Source organism: Notolepis coatsorum, assembly GCF_963971535.1.
Source record: "Notolepis coatsorum genome assembly, chromosome: 4".
In the NCBI taxonomy this organism is placed as follows: Eukaryota; Metazoa; Chordata; class Actinopteri; order Aulopiformes; family Paralepididae; genus Notolepis; species Notolepis coatsorum.
Window position 1 is genome coordinate 88,449,901 of NC_140168.1, and position 26,538 is coordinate 88,476,438.

The window sequence follows — 26,538 nt, forward strand, 5'->3', positions numbered from 1 at the left end:
GACGTCATCCTTGACAGGGGATGTTCGTCGACCCTGCCCTGAGCCTGGACGGGGATTGCGTCAACAAAGAGGACTGTAGTGCGGGTTGGAGCGGCGACGCTGCCCAGTTCGAACAACACAGGAGCGGCTGTGTTCCTACGGTATCTTGACTGCACTTCGCTGATCTACGTTCCGGGTAGGACAAGGTTTGACCAGACCTTATAACACGTCTTCTGGTTTTACTTTTCTAAATGTTTTGTGAATAACGATGTTTTCCCAAAACGTGTGTTGCTGCAATGCATTTAGGATACGACGCGAGTTATGTGTGAACTGGTTTTGTCACTGGCAGTTAGCTTCTCCGTGCAAATCGGGTTGTTGTTACAGATGTGAAAATGATCTGGTTGTTGTGTGAGAAACATCATGGTGTTTATATGTACCGTGTACTCACAACTAAGGTAACTAACCTATGAAGCTATGCTTAGTGACAAGCAGTGTTGGGACTAACGCGTTACAAAGTAACGCGTTACAGAAACGAAGTTACTTTTTGCCGCAACTAGTACTCTAACGCATTACTTTTGAAATTCAGTAACGCTACTTACGTTACTGAATGGTTTGTTAGTTCGTTACTGCGTTCTTTTTATGTAGATTCATAGCGAGCGTCCTTATTTCGCCTGCGTTTGTTTTGTTTACTGTAGACTGGAAGGCGCTATATAAAACAAAGTATTATTATTATTATTATTTCTTTCCGTAGCCTCATTCTGGTTTCGCACTTCTGATTGGCCACTGACGTTCTGAAAGAAATAGGCGCTCTCTACAGTAAACAACAAGAGGACGCTCGCTATGAATCTACATAATAAGAACGCAGTAATAATAACGAACTAACAAACCATTTAGCAACTACTTGGAGAGATAATTAATATACAACATGGAAACGAGATAAAGAACATGTTTGAAGGGCTGCTGGAGTCAACTGGACTAACGTTACATCTCGACCACCGCAGACTGGTGACGGTGAGTGCAATGTGTTCACTGAAACTCAAGATCAACGGATTTTGACTGTACGAAATCTGCCAGGGAATCTCATAATACTAATCAAACAATATAAATATAGTCCTTTCATGCACAATTGATATCCTAACTATTCTAACGTTGCAATGCTTTGATAACAACGCTGCAAGATGGTTATGAATGAATTAATGAATGGATGAATGAATGAATGAATGAAAACTTTATTTAACAGATTGCAGAATGGGTACAATACAGTACGGCTCAATACATACAATTGTTAAGGGGATGCAGACCTGAGAAAGACGTTTGTCTTGTTTCCATCAGGGTCCCCCATTTTCAATTCATATAGACATTTATGACATACACAACATACATGACATTTATGGCATAGGGACATATAGGTATTTAGTACTGATACATTTGTGACATAAGCGGTATTCAAATATACAGTACTGTTACCCCTAGATCCTGACAGAGTATATACATATGATGGGGAGGGGACTGTACATTAGGAGGGGGTGGGTGGGTGGGAGAGAAATATACATACAGCGGGGAGGGAATATATAATGAAACGCTCTAGACCACATTGCTTAGCAGAGTTCGGTGATGTGAATGGAAACTGTCAAGTTGATCAACCGATTTTGAGTATATGGGGCATGGGACTTGAGCAATTTTATTTTTTATTTTTTTTTAAATAACTAAATAGTTACTTTTCACAGTAACTCATTACTTTTGGGTGTAAGTAACTAGTACAGTAACGAAGTTACTTTGAAATGAAGTAACTAGTAAAGTAACTGAGTTACTATTTTTCAGTAACTAGCACAACACTGGTGACAAGTGAGTAAAAGAATGTTCTTTTCTCAGCCTGTGATGACAATGAACAGTGTGTTCGCATATTAACAGGTTTTCCTGTTTTAACTGGCCGTATTAAGGGTAAAATAGGAGGATTGTGTTTCCCCCCGGTTCCCTGGGGACTTTTTCATCCTCCTATCAGACATGTTGTGCACTAAATTGTGTCTTTTGTGTGGTAGGGATGCGATGTAACCCTTAGCTTGATTGCTGAGGTTGTGCTAAAACTGCTGGAGAAACTTTATTTTCCTACAAGAAAAGATTGTTTGGTCGCTGTCGTGTGTGCTTAGCAAGGCCTGTGGCCGATACTAATCGAGAATTATGTATTCTCTCATTATGAAAAACGGCGTTCCTCTGTAGAGTGTTTTTGCCATTTTTTGTAGGTGATGATGGGTTGTGTGTGTCATGTGACCTACAACTGGGTTGGACTGGCCACAGAAGCACATGTGTATGTTGGACCGGGGCTCTTAGAGCCCTCTCTATTCTGTGTTTTTTCCTTAGTAAAAATCAGATAGCAGGTTAGCTCATGCGCTGTGTGGAGCTGTCAAACGCTTCATAGAGCTGACTATGACTGTGTCATATTCTCTTTTTGTCATTACATCGTATCATGGGTGTGGGGTCGTAAAGGGGTGAACTGGTAACCTTTCCTCTCCTCCTTGTTTCTGTCGGTCAGGGGTACACCCCCTGTCCTTCAAGGTTCCCGTCACGTGGCGGTTCGGCACGTTACGGGGGGGGGGGCGGGGGGGAGGGAGTTTCCTGGTCCCACGGCCTGGTATATTGGGCGTGTGCACCGCAGGAATTCCCCCGCCATAGAGTACGTCACCGTGCGCGTCTCTGTTGGTAGGACTTCCGTGTGCTGTTCAGGTCCATGTGATGGATCTGTTTCAGGGGGGTGGTCAGGGCTCCTCCTCACCAAGCGCCTATTTCGGGCCTTTTGTGAGTTTGGACTCCTTCTTTCATGTGAGGGAGCCTCCATCAGAGGACAGAGCCTTCCTCCTCAGATTGTCAAAGTGAGTGGACCCTCTAGAAGGTGTCCTATTCTATTGTATATGTATTCGGTTCGATTCGATTATTGAGTGTGTATGGGTTCAGTGCCTCTTCCCCGGAGAGCCCTAAAACCAATTTTTTACATGGCTCAAGGTGCAATATATTCTTTTCAATCTGTACAGCTCGCGTGGGAAGTCTCTCTGGGGATCCCCGTCTCCTTCCTATGGGAGGGTGGTGGGATGTAAAAATGTGAACCATTTTTACCCCTGGCTGTGTAGACTGGGATACATACTGTTGATGCTTCCATCTTTTCTATTCAAAAAGTGTTGGAGTTAGGAAGTGTCACACCCCTCTTGTCGTTCCCCTGGGCGCCTTGGGGATTCAATGACAGGTCTAAATAGCCTGTTCATTGATGGGGGTGTGTCCCGACGCACGTATAGTGCTAGCTCGCTATAAACAGGCGACTGACTGGCACGCCTTGGTTGCTTGTGGTTGAAACAGCGTTTTTATAAAGCAACTGAGATGGGGGTTTTTCCTTTTCCGACGACCAAATCCCACGACCTGGGTTGGTTTTTCGACGGATTCTCGTTCATGTCTGGGGGATGATGACGGAATGGATCTGAACATATGTAGAGGGGTCTCACGCCCTTGGGGTGGGCCACCAGGCGCGGTTCGCCCGAACGTCTGGGTGGCGCCTTCTTTTCATGTTAAGATCGACACGCATATCTGCCCTTCTCCTGGAGTAGGCATGTCGGCGTGGTTAGGGCACGGGACTGGTTCTGGTCACGCTGGTTCGGATCAGTTGAACCCGTTGTCCGCCGGGGATGCAGATCTGCTGTTCTGGTACCCTGAGGGACTTGGGCTTTTTTCAGGGGGAAAAATGCCAGGTCGGTCCGGGTGTCACAGGGTTAAGCGCTATGGAGACCCTGGTTGGGTACGTTTTTACTCAGCACTGTCGTAATGGCTTACGGCCATGCCATTCTGTACACGCTCGATCTCATCGGATCTCGGCCGCTACACAGGTTGGTCCTGGTTAGTACTTGGTTGGGAGACCGCCTGGGAATACCAAGTACGGTGTGCTTAGGGGCTGGTTCTCCATTCTTTTTCGCTCCTCTCTCACGCATGGCGAAGAGGGGCCTGTGGGGGTGGTTTTTGACCTCCTCTGGTGACCCTGTGCTTCCCGTACCGCCAGGCCCGGTCCGAAGTAATGTTTCGTCGACCCGTAGGCCTGGGTTAACCCTTTTTTGAAAACTGAAACACTTGTACTGCGGTATAGCCGGTGTATACCCGCAGGTGTGTTTTGGAGTTTTTTCTTGAGGGGTTATAGGAACAACCACCGCATTGGGTAACACCAAGGTGGTTGATTCCCTGGTGTGTTGGAGCAGTGTCAACTCCCGGGTTCACCGGTTGAGGGTGCCCCTGCACGTTCATGACGTCTGCCAATCGTGTCAGCCTTCTCTGCCTCGACCCCTCTGGGTGGGGGTTTTTAAATGGAGGCTTGGTCATGCAACACCGCCAGCTTACGCTCCTTCCGCCAGGGCGGCTGTGTTCAGCTGTCCCCTCTGGCGCCTGTCTCGTCCGCAGTCTCCAGGCTAGGGTTAATAGCCTGTTGCCTGGTTTTTCCCCGGTGCGCTGCCTGCTTCCGTTGGTTAACCTTTTTTGTGTGCTTACGGCCATGCTGACTGCCTGTTGCAGGGTCAGTGTGCCAGGCGGTGTACTATTGGGGGGACGGGGCCCGCTCGGCTGAGGGGCCTTTGTCCGAATACGCTGGCGATGTGGGGGGCGGGGCACTACGTGCCCACCTGGTGGGGTCTTGATGCTGGCATCATGGACTTCTCCGGGCCCCCGTTCCAGGGAGTCCAGTCCTTTTGGTGGGTCTGGGTCTTCCTTCGCGCTCCGCTGCTACGGCCTTGCCACGGGGTTGGGTTTGCCCTTGACCCTGTGATTCTGGGGGCAGTAACGAGGTTGTTCCTCCGTTCGTTCCCGGGTGGCATGCGGGTTGTGCGTGTGTGTAGTCGTGGGGTCAAGCCACGGTCTGCTCACCCTGTGCGTTGAGTTGCTTGAGTGCCTCTTCGCGCGGTCGGGTCCGTCGCCCTCCCGTGAAGCCCCTAATAGGGGGGGTGCCCTCCATTAGGGTGGGTCGCGGGGGCTCGGCCCTCCCTGTTCTGATGGTTGTGGGGGGCTGTCAGCGGGGTGTATTTGTCGGCCGTTGGCTCTCGCTCGGCCTCCCTTGTGCAGAGAGCGATGCCGAGCGAGAGCGTATACGGAACAGAACGTTAGGTTATGACTATAACCAAGTTCTGTTAGTATAGCGACGCTCGGCATCCGACGCCGCTGCAGCCTTTGACCTCACCTTGTGGCGAAAGCTTGGGAAGGAGGCGAGTGGCCCCACCCCTGCTTATATGGGTAAGCTGATAGGGGTGTGGTCAGACGAATATTGGGATTAAAGGTACATTTGTGGTCTTTATTCAGTGCGCGTGCACATATGCGAGATAGTGCAGAGAGCGATGCCGAGCGTCGCTATACTAACAGAACTTGGTTATAGTCATAACCTAACGTTAATGCACTAAACGACAATAGGGCAGACGTCGAGCTGCTCGTTCCGCCTTCTAATTTGTGTAAAAGAAATACATTTGACCACATAGCTTATAAAAACTTGATTTAACTACATGACAAAATGAGTTAATAAGCTGATTAAACATACTGTAGATATTCATATTTTTAATGGCATATAATACAATTTGGCTACAGTTAGGCAATTAGGTGTTTCCCGCATTATCTGATAATCAATTATTCATAATTGATGCAAATTATTTATGGGCTTCAACAATTAACACAATAAATAACAGGGCTGATTATCCCCTTAGTAAAGAGGGTGTGAGCACAGCTCAAACCTCTCCTAATAGTTTATTACACACACACACACACACACACACACCCACATGCATGCACGCAGGTACACATACACGCACGCATTCAAACTCTCTCTCTTTCTCTCTCTCACACACACACGCACACACACACACTGAACAGAGCTTTTAAACCAATTTTAACACACAAATTTGGTTCAACAACAAAAGTCTACACACACACACACACACTGAACAGAGCTTTTAAACACATTTTAACACTTTCAGTGCCGTTCACGTAGATCTACGTTTCTGTCGTCCGATCGTTGAGTGCGGGAAACGTAGATCTACGTTTCTGTCACGGTATTTATTTTATTATCTATATCCATTCATAATTCAGCGGGGCACCTTGTACATACTGTTCTGAGTGTGTCTGAGCTGGCAGACGGTATTATATAGCCCTCTAACGCCTTCGGCCAGTAATGCACCCGGTTAGAAACAGGTTTGTTTATTTTCTATACTGAGCTGCGGCGTGGGGGGCGGGTCCTAAACACTCCGGCAAAACACACGCTTCTAGGGATGGCTTGGACAACTGACCCTGCCCGCCCGTTCAAGAGCAATGCCCAATAACGTCGGAGGCACAATCGCTGTGGATAACTGGAATGGCGATGAGATTATTGGATTCTTTTTTCCCCATTACTTCAGAGACCAGGTAAGGACACCATATATGAAAGCTTGCGTTGATCTGATATTTATTTCTACTGCGATTGAAGCTATATGTGTTTATGTGTCTAGCTATTCTGCCATTGGGTTGCAGGAGGAGGGGGCGCCGGTCTAAGCCACATTGCATGCGTGCATGACAAAGGATAATAGTGATGATCTAGCGTTGATTTCAGGAAGATCCGATAATGAGGCGAAAAATGACAACGTGTTTATTGAATTACACAAAAACGCTGTTTTCGTGTCTTTTCCCTGGAATTGCTCAGAAGCGGCCGGACTATGTTCATATTCAAAGCGGTATAAATGGAAATGTACGGATGAAAAAAGAATCCGTTTTTTGCACGTTGACCAGAAGCAGCTCAATGAGACTCAAGGGCGTTATTAGACCCATAGCGATACTATAAAATATAGGCTAGTTCTACAGACTACAACTACGTTTACATGGGGTTAATGGGCGGCACGGAAGTGGTCACTTCCCGGAAGGGGCGTGGCACTCAATGTGTTAAGACACACATTTGGTTCAACAACAAAAGTCTACACACACAGACAAACACACACACAAACACACACACACACTGAACAGAGCTTTTAAACACATTTTAAGACACAAATTTGGTTCAACAACAAACGTCTACACACACACACACACACAGACCAACGCACACAAACACACACAATCAAACACACACACACACACACACACACACACACACACAAACATGAACCCCTCACCAACCAAACGCACCGTACCTCCACGGTGCTGCCCAGCGCGCCCACGACCCCCAGCACCCCTCCACAGGTGCCCTGCTCCTGCTGGCTCTGTGTGATGGAGCAGGGGCTGGTGGTCAGGACCCTCTCCTTCAGCACGGCCAGCACCTCCGCCCTCTTCTGCAGCTGCTGCACCAACACGTGCTGCATGTCCACCAGCCTGGCGGGCGGAGGGGGGGAGCAGCGTGGAGGGGGAGAGCAGAGGGGGGGAGCAGGGCGGAGGGGGGAGCAGGGCGGAGGGGGAGAGCAGCGTGGAGGGGGAGAGCAGAGGGGGGGAGCAGGGCGGAGGGGGGGAGCAGCATGGAGGGGGGGAGCAGGGCGGAGGGGGGAGCAGGGCGGAGGGGGAGAGCAGAGGGGGGAGCAGCGTGGAGGGGGAGAGCAGAGGGGGGGAGCAGGGCGGAGGGGGGGAGCAGCGTGGAGGGGGAGAGCAGAGGGGGGGAGCAGGGCGGAGGGGGGGAGCAGAGGGGGGGAGCAGAGGGGGGGAGAGCAGAGGGGGGGAGCAGGGCGGAGGGGGGGAGCAGGGCGGAGGGGGGAGCAGGGCGGAGGGGGGGAGCAGGGCGGAGGGGGGGAGCAGAGGGGGGGAGCAGGGCGGAGGGGGGAGCAGGGCGGAGGGGGGGAGCAGGGCGGAGGGGGGGAGCAGGGCGGAGGGGGTTGCAGGGCGGAGGGGGGGAGCAGGGCGGAGGGGGGGAGCAGGGCGGAGGGGGAGAGCAGGGCGGAGGGGGGAGCAGGGCGGAGGTGAGGAGCAGGGCGGAGGGGGAGAGCAGGGCGGAGGGGGAGAACAGGGCGGAGGGGGAGAGCAGAGGGGGGGAGCAGGGCGGAGGGGGAGAGCAGGGCGGAGGGGGGAGCAGGGCGGAGGGGGGGAGCAGGGCGGAGGGGGAGAGCAGGGCGGAGGGGGAGAGCAGAGGGGGGAGTAGGGCGGAGGGGGAGAGCAGGGCGGAGGGGGAGAGCAGAGGGGGGAGTAGGGCGGAGGGGGAGAACAGGGCGGAGGTGAGGAATGATCCAATAGACTTTTATACGCCCCAATCTCCTGAACACGGAGAGACCAATCCCAAGTCAGTTGGCACTATAGCTATAGTCACTTTTCCGCACCTATTCCCCGAACTCCGCATGCGCAGATTGCCCACGGAGTCTCTGGATTGTTCGGAGATCTAGGTTTATCAATCTGCGCATGCGGAGTTTCGGGAGTAGATGCGAAAAAGTTACCCTAGCTCGGCAGAGAAAGTGGCGATCAACAAAATTAGCTATCTTTTTATGAGACTAAACTATTTGTTCTTGGTGGTAAATTGTGTTGCTGTTGGTTTTATTTCATCAATAAATTAGGCAGAATACACTGTGAATGTATCTTTTTTAGTTTATTGCAAACAAATAATGCTAATGCTAATGTTTAGTAGTCGCGAGGCTATTTAAAGATGGTGGGTTTGAGTTTTTGTGCAGGATGCGCCCCGTGTAGCGCAATGATGGCATAGTGATGATTCTCTCTTCTGACCAATCAGTGTTTCAGGTCACTTTTTAGTCCCTGTTCTACCCATAGATATATATCACTAGATGACTCACCCGCACTGCTGGCCAACGGAGACCAACATTGCCACATGGCGGCCATCTTGCGTGGGTGGAGCATGCCCACTCATAACATGCATGTCTATATGGTGCATGTACTGTGAGGGTTCGCCTGTCCCTGGGACCTTCTCCTCTCCTCAAGAGCCCCCACCCTTGCATAGACTTTCCTCTCCTCCTCACCAGCCCCCACCTTTGGACAAACTTTTACTCTTGGCGTTTGTGTTGCCTCCCATGTGTTTTAACCTTGTGTTATCTTTCGTCTTGTTCCCTTGTTAATTGTTTTATTTGTCCCTTGTATGGTGTTTACTCTGTCTAGTGTTCAGTCTTTTCTTGTGTGGTTAGTTTTGTTTGTTTCCCTGTTTATTTCCCCAGAGTGTTTGGTCTTGTGTTTCTCCCCATGTGTGCCTCGTTGGTAATTAGCCCTCACTGTGTCCCATGTCTTAATTAGTCTGCCTATATATGCTGTGTGCTCCCTACCCTCCAGTGTCGGTTCATTTTTGGAGTTCATGTTTTGAGATCCTTGTTTGATGTTCGGTCCCATGTTTGTTATCCACGTCCTTGTTCTCCTGTTTCATAGTAAGTTTTCCCTGCAGTAACTTTGTTTTGTGTTTTTTGGACTTGCTCTCTTTATGAGATTATTGTTTGTTTTTGTATTTTGTTGCTGCCTTTGGAAGTATTTTTGTGAAGATCTTTGTTGCTGCCCTCTTTTGTAGTAAAGACTTTTGTTGATATAATTCACCTCTGGCTCCACGTCTCGTCTGCCTGTTCTCCCCTCGTTCTGTTCCGCGATTGGGTCCTCAGACAACACTATCCCTAACATGTACTATTGAAATAACCATAGGTTGCTACATTTTCAAACCTTTGGTTTATTAAAAACATCAGAGATGTAGTTATCATACATACATATACATATATATACATATACAGTATACATACTGAAAGAAATGGGTATCGGTAAGCTTCTGGTGTCACGATGGAAGATGACAAACAGGGAACCGCCCTGTAGGACAGATATGGGTGTTGAGAAGGTGGTAGACTAATAGAAAACACAAGGGAAAGTCGAGTGTACAGAAGACTGCTGGTGTTGTTTTTCTGCTTTCAGAGTAGGGAGGACCATCGACGGCGGTGGAGACGGCCAACGGGGCGGAGACCAGCGGTCGCAGGCGGTGTTGCCCAAGGGCAGACATCGGAGGGGGCTTTCCTGCGGAGACGCTGTGTCGAGGCGTTTTGAAACAACAGAGCATGGGCGGGTGTATTGATGAATCATGGACAAACAGGGACTTCCTGTCAGAGTCAATCAAGAAATCAAGAGACAAGACGACAGTGTGAAGTCCTGTGTGTTCAGTAAGGGATAATGTATAGCTACGAGGTCATTGTCGCAAAATAATTGACCGACACAGAGTTTAAAATACCGAGCCGCCTCGGCGAGGTGTTTTAAACGTCAGTGAAGGTCAATTATTTTGCAACAATGATCGAGTATAGCTATACATTATCCCGCTTATTACATGGCTAACTTACTAACAATATACCTAATTCATTTTACATCGACTCGCAACACTGGTTCTGGCTCCGCTCGTCGCTCCGCCCTGTCATCGCCGGCAGCTTCCCCGGCAGCCGGCAGTGTCTGATTGCACTGATGTCAGTGGGCTTGATTGCGAACAGCTGCGCACAGCGGTCATTATTGTTCCACAGAGGTCCGTTATCGGGTAATATTGGACCTCTGACGCACGCTATTGACCAATCACAAGCAAGCATTTCGGCAAATGTGAAAACACCATGTAATAATCGATAATAATTTACAGGAGTATGAGATATATTGGAAACCTTATGGAGGATTTATATATAAGATATATATATATAGAAGGATATATATATATAGAGGGTAGATAAGGGGGGAAGTGAGTTTATCTCGGGATCAGGAAGAAAGGAGGGTTTTCTAGCTGAAGAGACAATTCCCAGAGGGGAAGATGGACATGGCAATGGGTGGGTAAAACAACAAGAGAGAATTGTGGACATCACTGTGACGACAGTTGAGGTGTCGCGTAATAGTACGAGTAAGCGCCAGATGGTACGAGTAAAAAGTCATGACTTGCAGTAAGAGAGTACGTAAAGACTTCCGTTTTTGAGATGGGTGGATAGGAGACCATTGAAAGAGCTCCCGGTCAAATAATATCGAGAAAGGGAAGTAAAACCGTCTAAAACAAAATAAAAGGTAACAATTCAAAGATATAAGAGAAAAGGAAAGATGTCCACGAGAAAAAGTGAGAGAAATAAGACCCCAGAAGACGTACAAACACCGGAGGAAAGATCTAGACACGAGGAAATGACGGAAATGACGGGAGCTACAAGCTAACATGGCCAACACGCGGACTGGACTCGATGCAAGTGTAGCTGAGGAGCATGGAGGCTGGTTCGGGAGAGGCGAAACAGACGGCCCCCGGGGGAGGGACAGGGAGACGCTGGATACAAACGGACCAACCGGGACTCGGGCACCGAGGTCGGCCGGACCATCCGCACACGAGATGCAGGCGCGGAGGTCGCCCGGGCCGGCCAAGATGCGAACACGGAGGCCACACACACCAACCGGGACCCGAGCACCGAGATCAACCGGACCAACCAGAACTCGGAAAACGAAGTCTCACACACCAAGCAGGACTCTGCAACTGAGGTCATACACACCGACCAAGATTCAATACCACATATGCATATAATTAGATAGTGAATGGAGGCAAAGATTCAAGACATACTGCAGACAACACACAGACCACTGGGAATACAGACAAGGTGAACACATTAGTTGGGGAAATGGAGACTTGACTCGGGACATATAATACAAATAATACGTACTAGACTAAACTATAGACACTAACACACAGGACACACAGCTAAGAGGACGGGGAACATGGGGAATTACATTCAGAGACCTGATCGGGAGCTCTGGGAATGTACTATCATATGAAAGATAAAAATTCAAATTAAATTTTGGACAATAATAGGGACATTGGAAAACCCCCACAGGGGTCATCTCCGTCGTTATAGGAGGGGCCCTCTCCAGGAGAGCCTTACCCCTCCAACCCGCCAACAGGGGTCAAACAGGGTTAAAAGGAATTACCTGGGAAGTGCCAATTGTCTTTAGTCTTCTTTTATATTATTTCTTCAGTTATGTTAGAATAGCAGTTGCTTTAAATGTGCACATGGACAAATATGAAGGACAAGAATTCAAAATGTTGGACATGAAGAGAGGCTTGGAGAGCCTCTTTCGGGGGTATCTTCGTCTCTGGGGGGGGGGGGGGGCTTCTCCAGTGGGAGGGCTGATCCCCCTCCAAACCGCAAACCGGGGAAAGAGTGCGAACCATATAACCATTTATATCCATGTCATTTTTTCTTATTGTGTGGTTAGTTTTAATTTCATAAATGTATGCAATGATGTCGGTGACATGGGAGGTACAGTGGGTTCAGTGGGGTCGGGGGGAGGGGCCATCGTTCTGGCGGTTCGACCCGGGGGAGGGGGGCCTTGCGTGTTGTGGGATTGGTGTGGGGGGGGCGGGGTTTCCTGGGGTCCTCGGTTGTCGTGGCCGGGCGGTCTGGTCTCCGGGCCGGGGGGGCACCGGGCTTGGGGTCGCGGGGGGTCGGGGGCCATTGAGGCGTGGTGCTTAGGCCTTCTGCGGACCTGGGCTTGGGGCTCTCGTGGACCGGGGGCCTGGCGGTCGGGCGGGGGCGGGTGGGGGCTCTGGGTGCTCGGCTCCGTGCATGGTGGACCAGGATATGGGGGTGTTCTATCTCTCGGGGAGGAGGGCGGGAGGGAGAGTGGGATCTCGTGGGTTGTGGGTTCGTTGTGCGTGGGGTGGGGTGGGGGGCTTGGTGACATGGGAGGTAGCGGACTTGGCTCGGTGGGGGGGAGTATCACCCCTCGCCCCTCTACTGGGTCTGGCCCAATCAAATTCAAGGTACCCGTGTCGCTGAGTGCTGGGCCCCGCGTGGGACGGACCTGGGATGCGGGGGAGCCCGGTTTCTAGGGGGGGTTCCTCTTACGGGGGTCTGGACGGCTGAATGAGGCCATATTCAAGGGACCCATATCTGTATGTTGTTATGTTATGGATGTCAATGTAAATGTTGTGTTGTATGTCTATAAATGTTAAATAAAAATGTAAGTACGTAAAACCATGGTAGAGAACAAGGAAGTAAAAGTAAAAAAAAAAAAAAAGGAGCTTTGTGGGCTGTGAGGTTTTGCCTCTGGGTGTCGTTTAGTGGATGTGCACTGTGTGTTCCCTGGTGCATCGTGGGCATCGACTAGCGAGATCGCAGTTTTGATGGGATGCTGTCTCCCTTCTCCTGGAACGATGGAGGGAGGCCGTGTACGTTAAAATGACAGCTGGGTATGATTGAAAAACCAAGTAGTTTGTTGATTCTGTAGGTTGATTAGAATCAAAGGGGGGAGTGAAAGAAATCGGTGTTTTTCAATGTACATTTGGTTTATAACTGATATATAGAGATCAGCTTTAAGATCTATAGATCTTAATAGCGCTTATGGCAGGCAGATGGTGTTGCAGCAGCAGACTGAGATAGAGCTCAGGGCATGCCGAGGTCGCCATCGGCACATAAACAAACTGATAAGAAAACAGCAGCAAGAGGTTTGGGTCAGAGCGATGGGGAGAGGTTTGACATCATTAGAAACGGCATTTTAATGTGTGTTAAATGTTGTTACCATGACAGCGCGTCACATGTCGTTGCTATGGCGAGAATATAGAAAAGTAAGTTTCTTCCGGGTGTAAACCAGACTAAGGAACGAATCCCCAGAAGAGAGGAACCATCAGAGACTTTGAAGCGATTTCCCCCTCCCCCTCCCCTCGCGGGGAAAAGGAGGGGAGGACTGACGTGGCACGACCACGACGACAGTCTTTTGGAATAACCACCAGGCCGCGACGACACCGAGCGGGGTGAAGGGAGAGATCATTAGAATAATGAATTTAGTTTTCTTCCAAAGACTTTTCGAGGACAATACAATCTGATAACATCTGATCTGAGGCTTTTGTTTATGTGATAAACAACGTTTTTCCAAGAAAGGTATCACGCTGTCAAGTGTCGAATTCTTATGGAGGTGGGGAATTATTATGATTACGGATTGCATTAAAGGGGAATGACAAAGATTGTGCAGCCAGTATGAGAGGGCGTCAAAGAAAATAAACACAACGCAGAGTCAGTGGATGGAGAGATGATAACACAAGCCAAACAGACAAAGAGGTGATACTGGCTGAACCATCAGGATCTAACATACATACATACATACATATAATGGACTTTCATATAAAAACAAATGTAATTTTTTTTTAAATATATAAAATTATACAAATAATTCTACCAAGCAAGAATCATAGCCACGTTAATAACGTTTGTAATAAACCAAACCATTTGTAAATCCGTCAAGATTTCAGCGAGTTAAGAGTATTTTTGTTTGTGCAGATCATCACCTTAAAGCAGTAGTCCACTCAAGCAAGATGGCCACCGGTGAACTACGCGGGAGACTTCGCCTTGAGCTATCTAGTGATATATATCTATGGTTCTACCCACTTGGAACCTCGACAGAGCAGGTAGAAAAAAAAGTACCAGGTACCATCCGCAGATTTTGGCAATGGAAAACCGAACAGGCCGAGTAGAGTACCATGCAGTGTGAAAGCGGCATTAGTGACTTATTGCTAGTGTGCCATTGGTTAAGCTACCGTGTACCAATAGTGGCACACGTGTCGGCGCGGTGGTGTAGTGGTTAACACAGCTAGAAGATCCTGGGTCCTGGGTTCGATTCCCGCTTGGGGACCAGGTTGCCATGTGCAGGTACTCAGGTGGGGTATCTCCCCGTGCTCGCAAGGGTTTCCCCTCCCGATAAGATAAACCCAATGGAAAAACATGCACAACAGATCGCTAACGCTGTCACGTCCCTGACGAAGACAGACAGGAGCACTTGGATTGGTTCCCGGGCGCGGCCCCACGCCGCAGCCCATGTCTGATCCCGACTGCCCTTGAGGAGAAGGATGACGGGATGGGTCAAACGCAGAGAGGAAAATTTCATCTGCGACCCAAAAAGAAAGATTGCATGTGTGTGTATCTGTGTGTGCCGCCCATTGCATGTGTGTGTCACTGCATGACGACATTGTCAATGTGTGCAATGAATAAAGACTTCTTCAAAGTCCAGTTTAATCTTAATCTTAATCTTAATCTTTAAGGTTGCCGACCCCTGGCCGCCCTAGAGTATAGTCAATGGAGTTCAGAGTGGAGCGTGGAGCATGGAGCATATATACTGTATAACTTTTGTTTTGAAATGTTTTGGATGTTTTCAAACGTTAAGTCCAAATCGCTTCTACCCTGAATGAAGAAAGTACTCATCCTCTGCTGTTTATGAACACAAACACTCGAACTCACCATCTTCAGATAATAAAGTTGTCCCTCTGCTCATTTAAAACAGAGTTATACGGTTCTTTGTCTGTGGTGCTCAATTTTGGTGAAAGCATCGGTTCAAAGAGATGAAACTTTCATCTGTAGTTAAGGTTGTGGTGGTGTATGAGGTCTCCGGTAAGGTTAAGGTTAGGGCAGGCGTCCCTTATTTCTATTAGTGAAAGGTGGCAACCCTGACTATGGTCATTGGTCATATAAAAAGGTTTATTAACGACAATCCTTTTAAAATGCAAGTCAGAAACCCAAGGTTCTTGGATATTGTAAAGTTGTTAAAGGTACCAGTGCGTTCAGTAGAAAGCTATCCAGCTGCAAGCTAGCCTAGCATAGCACAAATGAATTAACAACGGATACGGACCAGCTAGCCTAGCTGTTGGCCAAAAACACATCAGAGTTTTAAACTAGGCTAGGGATCCGCTTCCATTCATTATGCTAAGCTAGGCTAGCTTGCAACAGGATAGCTACCGAACGCACAGAGAGGAAATTGGTATATATCTTTGCATCTGACTCTGGAGAATACGGTAAGTGCATTTTCCATAATGTTAGCGTGATTTAAACGTCACAGAGTGTTATTCTTTGCAGAGGGGTGAGAGGTGAGGGGTAAGGGATGAGGGGTGAGAGGTGAAGGGTGAGGGGTGAGAGGTGAGAGGTTAGGGGTGAGAGGTGAAGGGTGAGGGGTGAGAGGTGAGAGGTGAGGGGTGAGAGGTGAGGGGTGAGAGGTGAGGGGTGAGAGGTGAGGGGTGAGGGGTGAGAGGTGAGAGTGAGGGGTGAGGGCTTGAATGAAAAGTAGGGATGTCCGATATTATCGGCCGACCGATATTATCGGCCGATATCGGCAGTAAAATGTGATATCGGAAAATATCGGTATCGGTTTAAAAAAAATTAAAAACAATAACAATATTTGTTATATATATATCCAGTGAAATTATTAGTTACCTGAAATTATTCAGTTTTTTGGACGGGGAAACCCTGCATATATCGGTATCGGTTGATATCGGTTGATATCGGTATCGGAAATTAAGAGTTGGACAATATCGGAATATCGGTATCGGTAAAAAAGCCAATATCGAGCATCCCTAATGAAAAGCGAATGGGATCAAGTCAGGAGATGAGTGCCTCAGGTCAGTTCAGTCTCAGGTGAGGGGTTAGAGGTGAGAGGTTAGGGGTCAGGTCAGTCTCACCGGTCTCTGGACTCTCCCAACAGCCTCTTCACGTCCAGCTGTTCTCTCTTCAGTTTGCCAAATGATGACTGGAGCTTGGAGAAGCCCCGCCCCTCCAGGCTGACGCTGATGACACCCGCCTTGGCGTCCAGGTTCCCCCGGTGGTTGTCCCCAAACGCACCCTTGTAGGTCAGGAAGTCTGTCTCTGACACAACTGACGGAACAAAACTGCTAAATGACTGTATTACCTGTATTATACTGTCATACACTTTTACTATCATGTATTGTAGAGACTATTCCGTTTTGTGTTTTGTGTTTTTGTGTTTACATGTGATGTGTATTGTATATTGTATACATGCACTTTTATTATGTTCTTGTGTGATGTATCACACTTTTTATTGCTGTGTGATGTATCGCAAATGTTATTGCTGTTATCTTGGCTAGGTCTCCCTTGCAAAAGAGATCTTGTATCTCAATGGGACTTCCTGATTAAATAAAGGTTAAATAAAAAATAAAATAATAATAAGTTGTGTTACTACTTTGCTAGTCCCTGGTTGTAATATGGAACATTATGCTACATTAGCTACATATCTCAGCCAGCAAAGTGAACGTTGACTAAGATGAACTTACGATTGATTCCCTGGGGTGACGGTATCATATCATTTCATCTTTTGTACTGAGATGCAGTAGCTACCTAAAGATGAAATGCAGGCCACTTACATGTCCATCTGTTTTCTGGACCCTGGCATGTGGCTTTTGATAAATTGGACCATTTCCACAACTTTGGGGCGAGTGCCAATTAAACGGGCCACATTTCATGTTCAGGTGTCCGCAGGGGGGGGGGGGGGGGGGGGGGGGGGGGGGTTCACATGCCTTCGAGCAACATTGTACTTATTGTACTTATTTTATGCCTATTCTTAAGTCTGCACGTTTACGTTGCACTACTCTTATTGTCTTTTATACCTATTCTTATGTCTGCAATTTATGCATTGTTTTTTATTCTGTCAATTGTGTGCTGATTTTAATGCCTATGTTCATTTTATACTATTTGCTGTGGGGCACTCTGGACTGCGGTCCATGTGTGAAAAGTGCTATATAGATAGTTATTAATGTTTATTATTATTATTATATTGTAAGAATGTATGCATTGAAATGTCTGTAAAGTCTTGACGACATTGAAAATGAGGGCAACCTCAATTGTCTTTTCGAGAATAAATAAAGGTTTGAATGAGGTACTGTCGTTTCAAATGATATACTGTCACCTGCGGGGTCTCAGGTTCAACTCAGTCAATGTTCATTTTACGGGCTGTGATAGGGGAGAACAGGGATAGTTGTCACACTTTTTACTCTAGTGTGAATTGCTCATCATCAAAACATCTTTCAATAGTCATTCCTACATTAAATTGAAGCTTAAGATGTTGGCTTGAAATGTGTATCCCTCTCATTTTCCAACGTCAGCAATCAATGCAAATTCATTTCTTTCCTTCTTTTCATTTTTGACACACGGAAAGATCTTAGATGCCATTATGTGTCATAGTATTGCTATGAGAGTTAACTATCTAAAAGGGGAGTTGTCATGGATATACATTACGACAATGTTTACGACAGTTAGAGTAAGTGGGAGTGGCGTGAGAAGGAAACAGGTTGTTATTGTTTGGATTGAGGAACCGTGAGGAGGAGTAATAAAGCATCTTGTTAAAGAACCAACTTTGTGGTTGTCTGTTAATATCCGAGATATTACAATATGTAATGGTGAAAAATGGGTTATATCTCCATAATCGTTGTGCAATTAACTATCCAAACTATCGGATGAGTAGCTGGAATCGCGTATTGGCCGTAAAAAAAAAATGGTATTGGTGTGTCTATCTGTCTCTCTCTCTCTGTATGTAGCATAATGCAGCTGATAAAGTTGTACCCTTCCTGCTGTCTTGTTGTACAAAACTTGTAAGTCGCTTTGGATAAAAGCGTCAGCTAAATGACAAAATGTAAAATGTAAATGTGTGTGTGTGTGTGTGTGTGTGTGTGTGTGTGTGTGTGTGTGTGTGTGTGTGTGTGTGTGTGTGTGTGTGTGTGTGTGTGTGTGTGTGTGCGTGCGTGCGTGCGTGCGTGCGTGCGTGCGTGTGTGCGTGTGTCTGTGTGCGTGCACATTATGCCGTGTGTTGCACATGATACCTAGAGTGAGCGGCTTGCTCCCCTGCAACAGGTCACTGAGAGTGAAGTCTGACGGCTGGTACTTGGGCCTCTGCCAGAACCAGAACCGGTTGCGCTTGACGACCAGCGCCATGGGAACCAGCTTGTGAGAGTCGTTGAGGCGGGACACGTGGATCAGGCTGCCCTCCGGGTCGACCTGACGCACAAAGTTGGCAGTGGCTCGGGAGAACATCGCCTCTGGGGAAGGTGGCTGCGCATAAGAATCAGAATCAGAATCGGCTTTATTGTCACATCGTCAGCATACACTGTAAAAAATAAGTAAAAAATATGAATAAATCACTATTATTTTACAGATTACTTTTGTTTTTCTACTTTAAGTGTAAATGCCATAAAATACAGTAAATTACCTTTTATCAAAAATATTAACCATTAAATAAAGGTTGTAATCTGTAAATGTATATTTGGCAACCGTTGCTGCCAGACATTTACGTTTCTTTTTTTACGGTTTTCTTTTTTACAGTGTAGAGGAGTGAAATTCTTTGGATTCAAGATTACTTTAATTTTGTCCATAGGGAAGATCTGTCTTCTTGGACATAAAGGCTGCCACATAAAAAAAATACATACAATTATAGTGCAGTAAGAAACATAAATTACATACTGTAGCACAGACAAGTAAATAACATAAAGTGCATTCAAATAGACCGCGGGGGATATAATTAATGCATGTTGATTAGGGCCTTGACGTAAGTGGTTGTAGCTACGGTTGTGGGGGTGCTGGAGACAAGACCTTTTATACGCCCGAGTCTCCTGAACACGGAGAGACCAACCCCAAGTCGATCGGCACTTTCTCGGCCGAGCTATAGGGAGGTGTAGTGGTTACGTCATTGTTGTTTCCGGCCGGTCCACCTCGCTTGAAATTGCAATGTATTTCCAATGGACACATTTCTAAATCGTCTCAAACGAATAAAGCATGACCATAGGCAGCGACTTTGGGTTCGTGAGAAGCGCTATACAAATAAAATTAATTATTATTATTATTATGGTGTACCTTTCTGTGTGTATTCATCCACAATCTATAGCTCAACATGAAACAATTCGCAATTAATCGTAAAATAATTACATATAATTGTATTTCAACCAAAAGTGAGAAGGGAACTCATTTTGTGCAAAAATGGAAAGCTTGCTGTTGAAGTTAGAGGTTAGAGGTTCTATGTAGGATTGTTAGTAATTGTCTAGCTGCATATATATATATATATATCTATTTCCACTAGAGGGCGCTCTAGGGCAGAGCCACTCATGCTACCATGCTACCACCAGGTGGCGAGTATATAAAGAGATGTCTCCTCCCCCTCTACCTCTTCTCATGTCTGCCTCTCACGGAGAGGAGACCCCATGTACTGCTGTGCTATGATCCACATGTGAAATAATAAACCACGCCGATTAAGGGCTCATGGTAGAAACCATGTCTCTTGACCACATTATTGTCGCCCCATAGCCAATTCTGTCAACAGGTTATGGGCTCAGATCTCGCAGGGGCGAAATAATAAGGGTAGCAAGCTTAGCTGAATTGTAGGCTAGGTTAGCACCGGGAGTACCGCGTGGCTAGACGCTAGGCCAACAGAGCTAAATCTGAACATACCATCAAAAAGGAGGATGGCGACCAGGGGAAGGGGCAAATGGCCCTCATTCAACGGAAAGGCGGAGGACTATGAGCTCTGGGAAGAGCGCATGCTATGCTGCATGCACGCGTGGGACTCAAGACGGTGATCTTGACGCCCCCCACAGGAGACCTGACGGTGGAAGAACAAGCCCTAGACGACAAGCTTAATGCAGACACATATTGTGACAAGATGGCGACGATGGACGAGATTGCGGCTGTGGACGAGATGACGACTACAGACAAGATGGCGGCAACGGTGGACGTGAGGCGAGTCGAGATGACGCCCGGAGTGCAGCAGGATGAGAGGACTTCGTCTTCGGGGCGCAGACAACATACGTCACCCGGCCAACGCAGCACCCGCAGTTCCAGAGGAAGGGACTGATCGTGGACACAGGTGCGTCGTCCCACATCATCAATGACAGGAACAGTTTCAAGAGCTTTGACAACACCTTCGAGCCGGAGACACACAGCATGGAGCTGGCAGACGGGAAGCGCACCTACGGGTTGGCGCAAGGGAGAGGAGACGCACAGGTATGCCTCATAGACAGTGAGGGGCGCCGGTGTACAGTGACGTTAAAGGACGCTCTCTATATACCCTTGTTCCCACAAGAACTATTCTCAGTAAAGTCTGCTACTACTAACGGCGCCGAGGTGTTCTTCAGTGAAGGTAAAGATGTTCTTGTAGAACGAGACGGTACACGGTTTAACATTGACGTGTATAAGAGAATGTATTACCTACAAACGGAGTGTAATAACAATGATAAATGTAATGTGACTGTTAGTCATGACATCCAGACATGGCATGAAATCATGGGTCATTGTAATCACGAGGATTTACTGAAGCTGCAAGCAGTGACAGACGGTATGCACATTAAGGGTGAAAAGCATAGACCTGACAAAGAATGTGAAGTTTGCATAAAGGGGAAGTTTACTCAAACGAGGAACAGGGGCCCCACGGAGAAGGTAAAGAGACCACTGGAACTAGTTAACACCGACCTAGCCGGTCCAGTAAGGAACAAGTCCATAGGTGGCTTTAACTATGTACAGTCCTTTACAGATGTGGGTACAGGCGTAGTGTTTGTTTATTTCCTTAAAGCAAAGATTGACACACTCCAGGCTACGGAGAAATTCCTTGCAGACGTAGCTCCTTATGGGGACATAAAATGTTTGAGGTCCGACAACGGCACCGAATTTACTAACAGAGAGTTCCAATCACTGTTGAGAAGGAACAAGATCAGACACGAGACGTCATGTCCCTACTCCCCACACCAGAACGGGGTAGCAGAGAGGGAATGGCGCACTCTTTTCGAAATGGCCAGGTGTAAGCTAGACGATAGTAACTTACCGAAGAGCCTGCACAAATTCGGATCAGTGTGCTATGCTTACCAACAGGACATGGGGAAGCTTGAGTCCAGGGGTGAAAAAGCTATTTTTGTAGGACACGACAAAGGGAGCCCCGCTTTCCTAGTCTACTATCCCGATAAAGGGAAGGTGCAAAAACACAGACTAGTGAAATTTGTCACAAAGACAACGTGCGAAATCAAGACACAAACAGAGGAGCCATGGCTGGACTCCAGGGTTAGGTATGGGGAAACAGAGACACCACAGCCTAGTGTACTGAGCACAGACGTGCAGGCAGACAGCCAGACACCCCCAGAGGACGATGACGAGAAGCACCCGAGGGTGACGTCACGTGCCACAAGCAGTGGGAGGTATCCCTCAAGGGAACACAGACCCCCAAGGTATCTGACAGACTATGCTCGGAGAGAAAGTGATGAGGATGACAGTACACTTACCACCATTGATTACTGCTACAGAGTAGTCAGTGGGGTACCTCAGACCTTTAAAGAGGCCATAGTGTCACCAGGGTCGAGTAAGTGGGAGAGAGCGATGGATGAGGAGATGAGGTCCTTAGAGGACAACCACAACTTTACCCTCACCAAGTTGCCAGAGGGCAGACAGACAGTGGGAGGGAAATGGGTGAACTCAATCAAGGAAGGGATCGAAGGCCACGAAAAGTACAAAGCGAGATTTGTAGCTAAGGGTTTCAGTCAGAGGGAGGGGATAGACTATGGTGAAACATTCTCCCCCACAGCCAATCTGACCAGTGTAAGGTTACTGGTTCAGAAAGCAGCTGAGGACAATCTGATTTTACATCAGATGGACGTGAAGACAGCCTATCTGCACGCACCCATAGATAGGGAGATATATATGGAACAACCTGAGGGTTACGAAAAGAAAGGAGAGAAGCTAGTGTGCAAGCTAGAAAAATCCATTTACGGCCTGAAACAATCTGGGCAAAATTGGAACGAGATGCTTCACACATGTCTCATTGAGGATCACTTCCTACAGAATCCAGTAGACCCCTGTGTCTACTCAAGGGAGTCAAAAGAGTCAGGAAAAGTGATAATCGTCATTTGGGTGGATGATTTGATCATCGCAGCAGACAACACTAGAAACCTAGATCAGGTGAAAGGTATGCTCTCCACCAGATTCAAAATGAAAGACCTTGGCAGGTTAAAGCATTTCCTAGGCATGGACTTTGAACAGTCTGCCAATTGTGTAACAGTATCCCAGAAGAGATATGTGGAAAAGATTCTGAAACGTTTTGACATGCAGGAATGTAGAACAAGGGAAACACCATGTGATCAAAAACTGGACTACCAGGAGGATGCTCAGAAACTGACAGATGTAAAAATGTACAGGGAAGCTGTGGGTAGCCTCATCTATTTGACAACATGTACTCGCCCTGACCTATGTATATAAGAAGACTGTTGTTTATGAAAAAAAAGAAAAAAAAAATCTAACCCTAACTAACCGTACTGTCATGCACTTGTCCTAATAAACTAACCTACACTGTAGCACTCAACACTTTGATGAACATTGTTGCTCAGCTGATAGAGTTGTGCCCTTCCTGATGGCTTGTCGTACAGAACTTGTAAGTCGCTTTGGATAAAAGCGTCAGCTAAATGACTAAATGTAAATGTAAATGTATGAGGACAACCAGGGAATCATTGCCATTGCAAGAAACCCTGTGTGCCGGCAGAGGTGTAAACATGTGGATATAAAGTACCATTTCATCAGATCTGTTATCAGAGAAGAAAGGATGACACTGGTTTATTGTCCAACAGATGACATGGTAGCAGATGCTATGACGAAGCCTGCTTCCAAACTGAAACTGAAAAGATTTGCAGAAGTCATGTTTGGTGTGTAAATAGTGACTGCCATATTCTTTTTGATGTCCAAAACTGTATTATTTTCTTTGTAAATTGTTTTGAAGAGGTTATACAGTGTGCTAAAACAACCCTAAGTGGGAGTGTTGAAGTTAGAGGTTCTATGTAGGATTGTTAGTAACTGTCTAGACTCTAGCTGCATATATATCTATTTCCACTAGAGGGCGCTCTAGGGCAGCGCCGCTCATGCTACCACCAGGTGGCGAGTATATAAAGAGATGTCTCCTCCCCCTCTACCTCTTCTCATGTCTGCCTAAACTACAGAAATAAAGACACAAGAACTAGACCACCAGACCTCCCTTCCTCAAAATAAAAAGGAAAAATAGGGAACCTTATTAGGGAACAACGCTAAAGGGGACGAGGGACCCAACAAATGGGAGTGAGCCAGTCAGGAATCTGACTCTCCACTGAGCCCTTATGAAGGGAGGGACACTACAGGTTCAATTAAATTCAACCCTTTATTTATTCACCCTCATTTTCAATGTCGTCGAGACTTTACAAACATTTCAATGCATACATTTTTTACAATATAATAAGAATACATATGAATAACAATCTATATAGCACTTTTCACACATGGACCACAGTCCAGAGTGCCCCACAGCAATTCGTATAACATGAACATAAAACCAGCACACAATTGACAGAATAAAAACAATGCATACATTTAAGACATAAGAATAGGTATAAAAGACAATAAAAGTAGTACAACGTAAACGTGCAGACATAAGAATAGGCATAAAATAAGTACAATAATACAGTGTTGCTTGAAGGCATGTGAACCCCCCTGGAACAGCCAGTCCCCCAAACACCCCACACATCAATCCCCACCACATCTCCATCCAAGACACCCCCCAATAAAGCACGTCATGACCAAAGGAAAACACAAACAGCCATGCACGGCGATGGGAATGCCATCACGGCGACGAGCCGCACCATCTCCCCCGGTCCCGGCAAATCCTGACTATTGAGATATAATAATAAGATTTTGTCCATTAGAGAGAGCAGAATCAAATCAAGTAACTTTGCTTTTGATTTTTAGACCCGTCTCTTGGTAATTCATCCACCAATTCACAGAGGGTGGAGGTAACCATGCAAGGTGCCAACCTAGTCATCAGGAGCAGTTAGAGGTTTAATAAGTGTCTTGCTCAAGGACACTTCAATACGCTGCCCAGGAGGAGCCAGAATTGAACCGGGAACCTTCTGATTGACCAGACGACCCCTGAGTTCTGGTTATGAGCCACTGTGTGTGTGTGTGTGTGTGTGTGTGTGTGTGTGTGTGTGTGTGTGTGTGTGTGTGTGTGTGTGTGTGTGTGTGTGTGTGTGTGTGTGTGTGTGTGTGTGTGTGTGTGTGTGTGTGTGTGTGTGTGTGTGCGTGCGTGCGTGCGTGCGTGCGTGCGTGTGTGCGTGTGTGTGTGTGTGTGTGTGTGTGTGTGCTTGTGGTGGGCATGCACACGTGTGTCTACACCAGTGAGTCACCCAGCACCACACTCACAGAACATGTTAGCACGCCAGAGAACCACCAAGCACAACCAAATACACACACACACACACACACACACACACACACACACACACACACACACACACACACACACACACACGCACACACACACGCCTCACCTTTTGAATCCTGGCAGCTCAGTTTTCACAGTGTAAATATTTAAAGTAATCAGGCGTAAAGGGGACCTGGGCCGTGGGGGCGGAGTTGCAGAATGGAGGCACAAGTCGGATCTTTATCGAGACTGACGTGTGGAATGTTGGAAGGGGACCAGAGAACATGGGGTTAAATCACGTGGGGGGGATACTGGTAGGGATGACTACTGTTTGAAATGCAGGAGCTGATACCAATACTTCAATACTTTTTCCCCCTTCTTTTTCCATTTTTTTTTCTCCCATCCTAATGTTAGTCGTTATGCCAATTCCCAATCCCCTTCCTGGTCGTTGCGCACTCTACCCCCTACCGTCGGTCCGGGAGGGCGGAGACTATCACATGCTTCCTCCGACACATGTGTAGCCAGCCCACCACTTCTTTTCACCTGGCAGCGCGGACTCTCACTGGGAGAGTGTAACGTGTGGAAGGTCACACTACCCACACTACCTCTTCTAGATCCTTCCCTTGCTGTGCAGGCGCCCCGACCGAACTGTAGGAGTCGCTGTTTACAACGACCAGGACCCACCCTCGCCGGGTCTCCCACCCGCTAACACTGCCAATTGTGTTAGTATGGACGGTCGGCCAACCCAGAAGAACCACAGCTGGATTCGATCCCACTGTCTCTGTGGTGGTAGACAGACGCTTAGTCCGCTGTGCTACCCGGCCGCCCCAATACTTCAATACTTTACTTTTCGCTGAGACATGTGCGTCGCGCCACATGTGTGCCGTATGAGCACAGAGGCTTTGTTATATATATATATATATATATATATATATATATATATATATATATATATATATATATATATATATATATATATATATATATATATATATATATATATATATATATATATATATTAAACTAAATAAAACTCATGCACATCTAGTTGGACCCCGACTGGAGGTGCAGGTCAGCGCAAGAGAGATATATAAAACTAAAAGTTGAATACCTTCAAAAGAAAGAAGGGACCGCACACTCATCAGGACTGGTTTTTGATTTTTTTTATTGCACAACGCGTTTCGCTTCTGCTTCCTCAGGTGCTATGCAGCAGGTGTCAATAATCATCATTATATACAGCATACTCCACCCCACATCGTAACACATCAAGCCCATTGGCTACTCAATTATCACATTTAATTTCTAATTTTGCAGGATGTAATGTATATAACTCACATGTGTAAATATGATGCATAAAGACCACATATATACACATAGACTCATTTTGAAAATTATCTATAATAACACAATATGAGAGAAGTGACAAATACCTAGGTCATTAGATATGACAAACAATTTAAAACAGATTTAAAACTACACCCACATAGGTTACACAGAACCCCTGGGGTAGTGATTACAAAAATGTATTCAGCTCGAGGGATTCATTTAGACCATGGGGTTCCACAGAATTCAGAGTAAAAATCCAATACGCTTCCCTCTGTAAGAGAAGTTTTATTATAATAATACAGGACCTGTTGCAGAGGTCTTTATTCGGCATGCAACGACACTCAAGGTTTT

At 46.9% G+C, this 26,538-nt stretch overlaps 1 protein-coding gene across 1 annotated transcript in view; it reads right to left on the reverse strand.

Moving 5' to 3' along the window:
* gsdmea (gasdermin Ea) overlaps positions 1 to 26,538 on the reverse strand; it is a gene marked incomplete at its 3' end in the record, with an annotated part of 78,005 nt that overhangs the window by 37,024 nt on the left and 14,443 nt on the right. Inside the window, exons 2-4 of the mRNA XM_084312022.1 lie at positions 18,494 to 18,722; positions 16,343 to 16,535; positions 7,143 to 7,320 (exon numbers count right to left, since the gene is read on the reverse strand). Coding sequence (XP_084168148.1) covers positions 7,143 to 7,320; positions 16,343 to 16,535; positions 18,494 to 18,704 — 582 coding nt within the window. The 5' untranslated portion in view covers positions 18,705 to 18,722. The remainder of the gene's footprint in view (positions 1 to 7,142; positions 7,321 to 16,342; positions 16,536 to 18,493; positions 18,723 to 26,538) is intronic.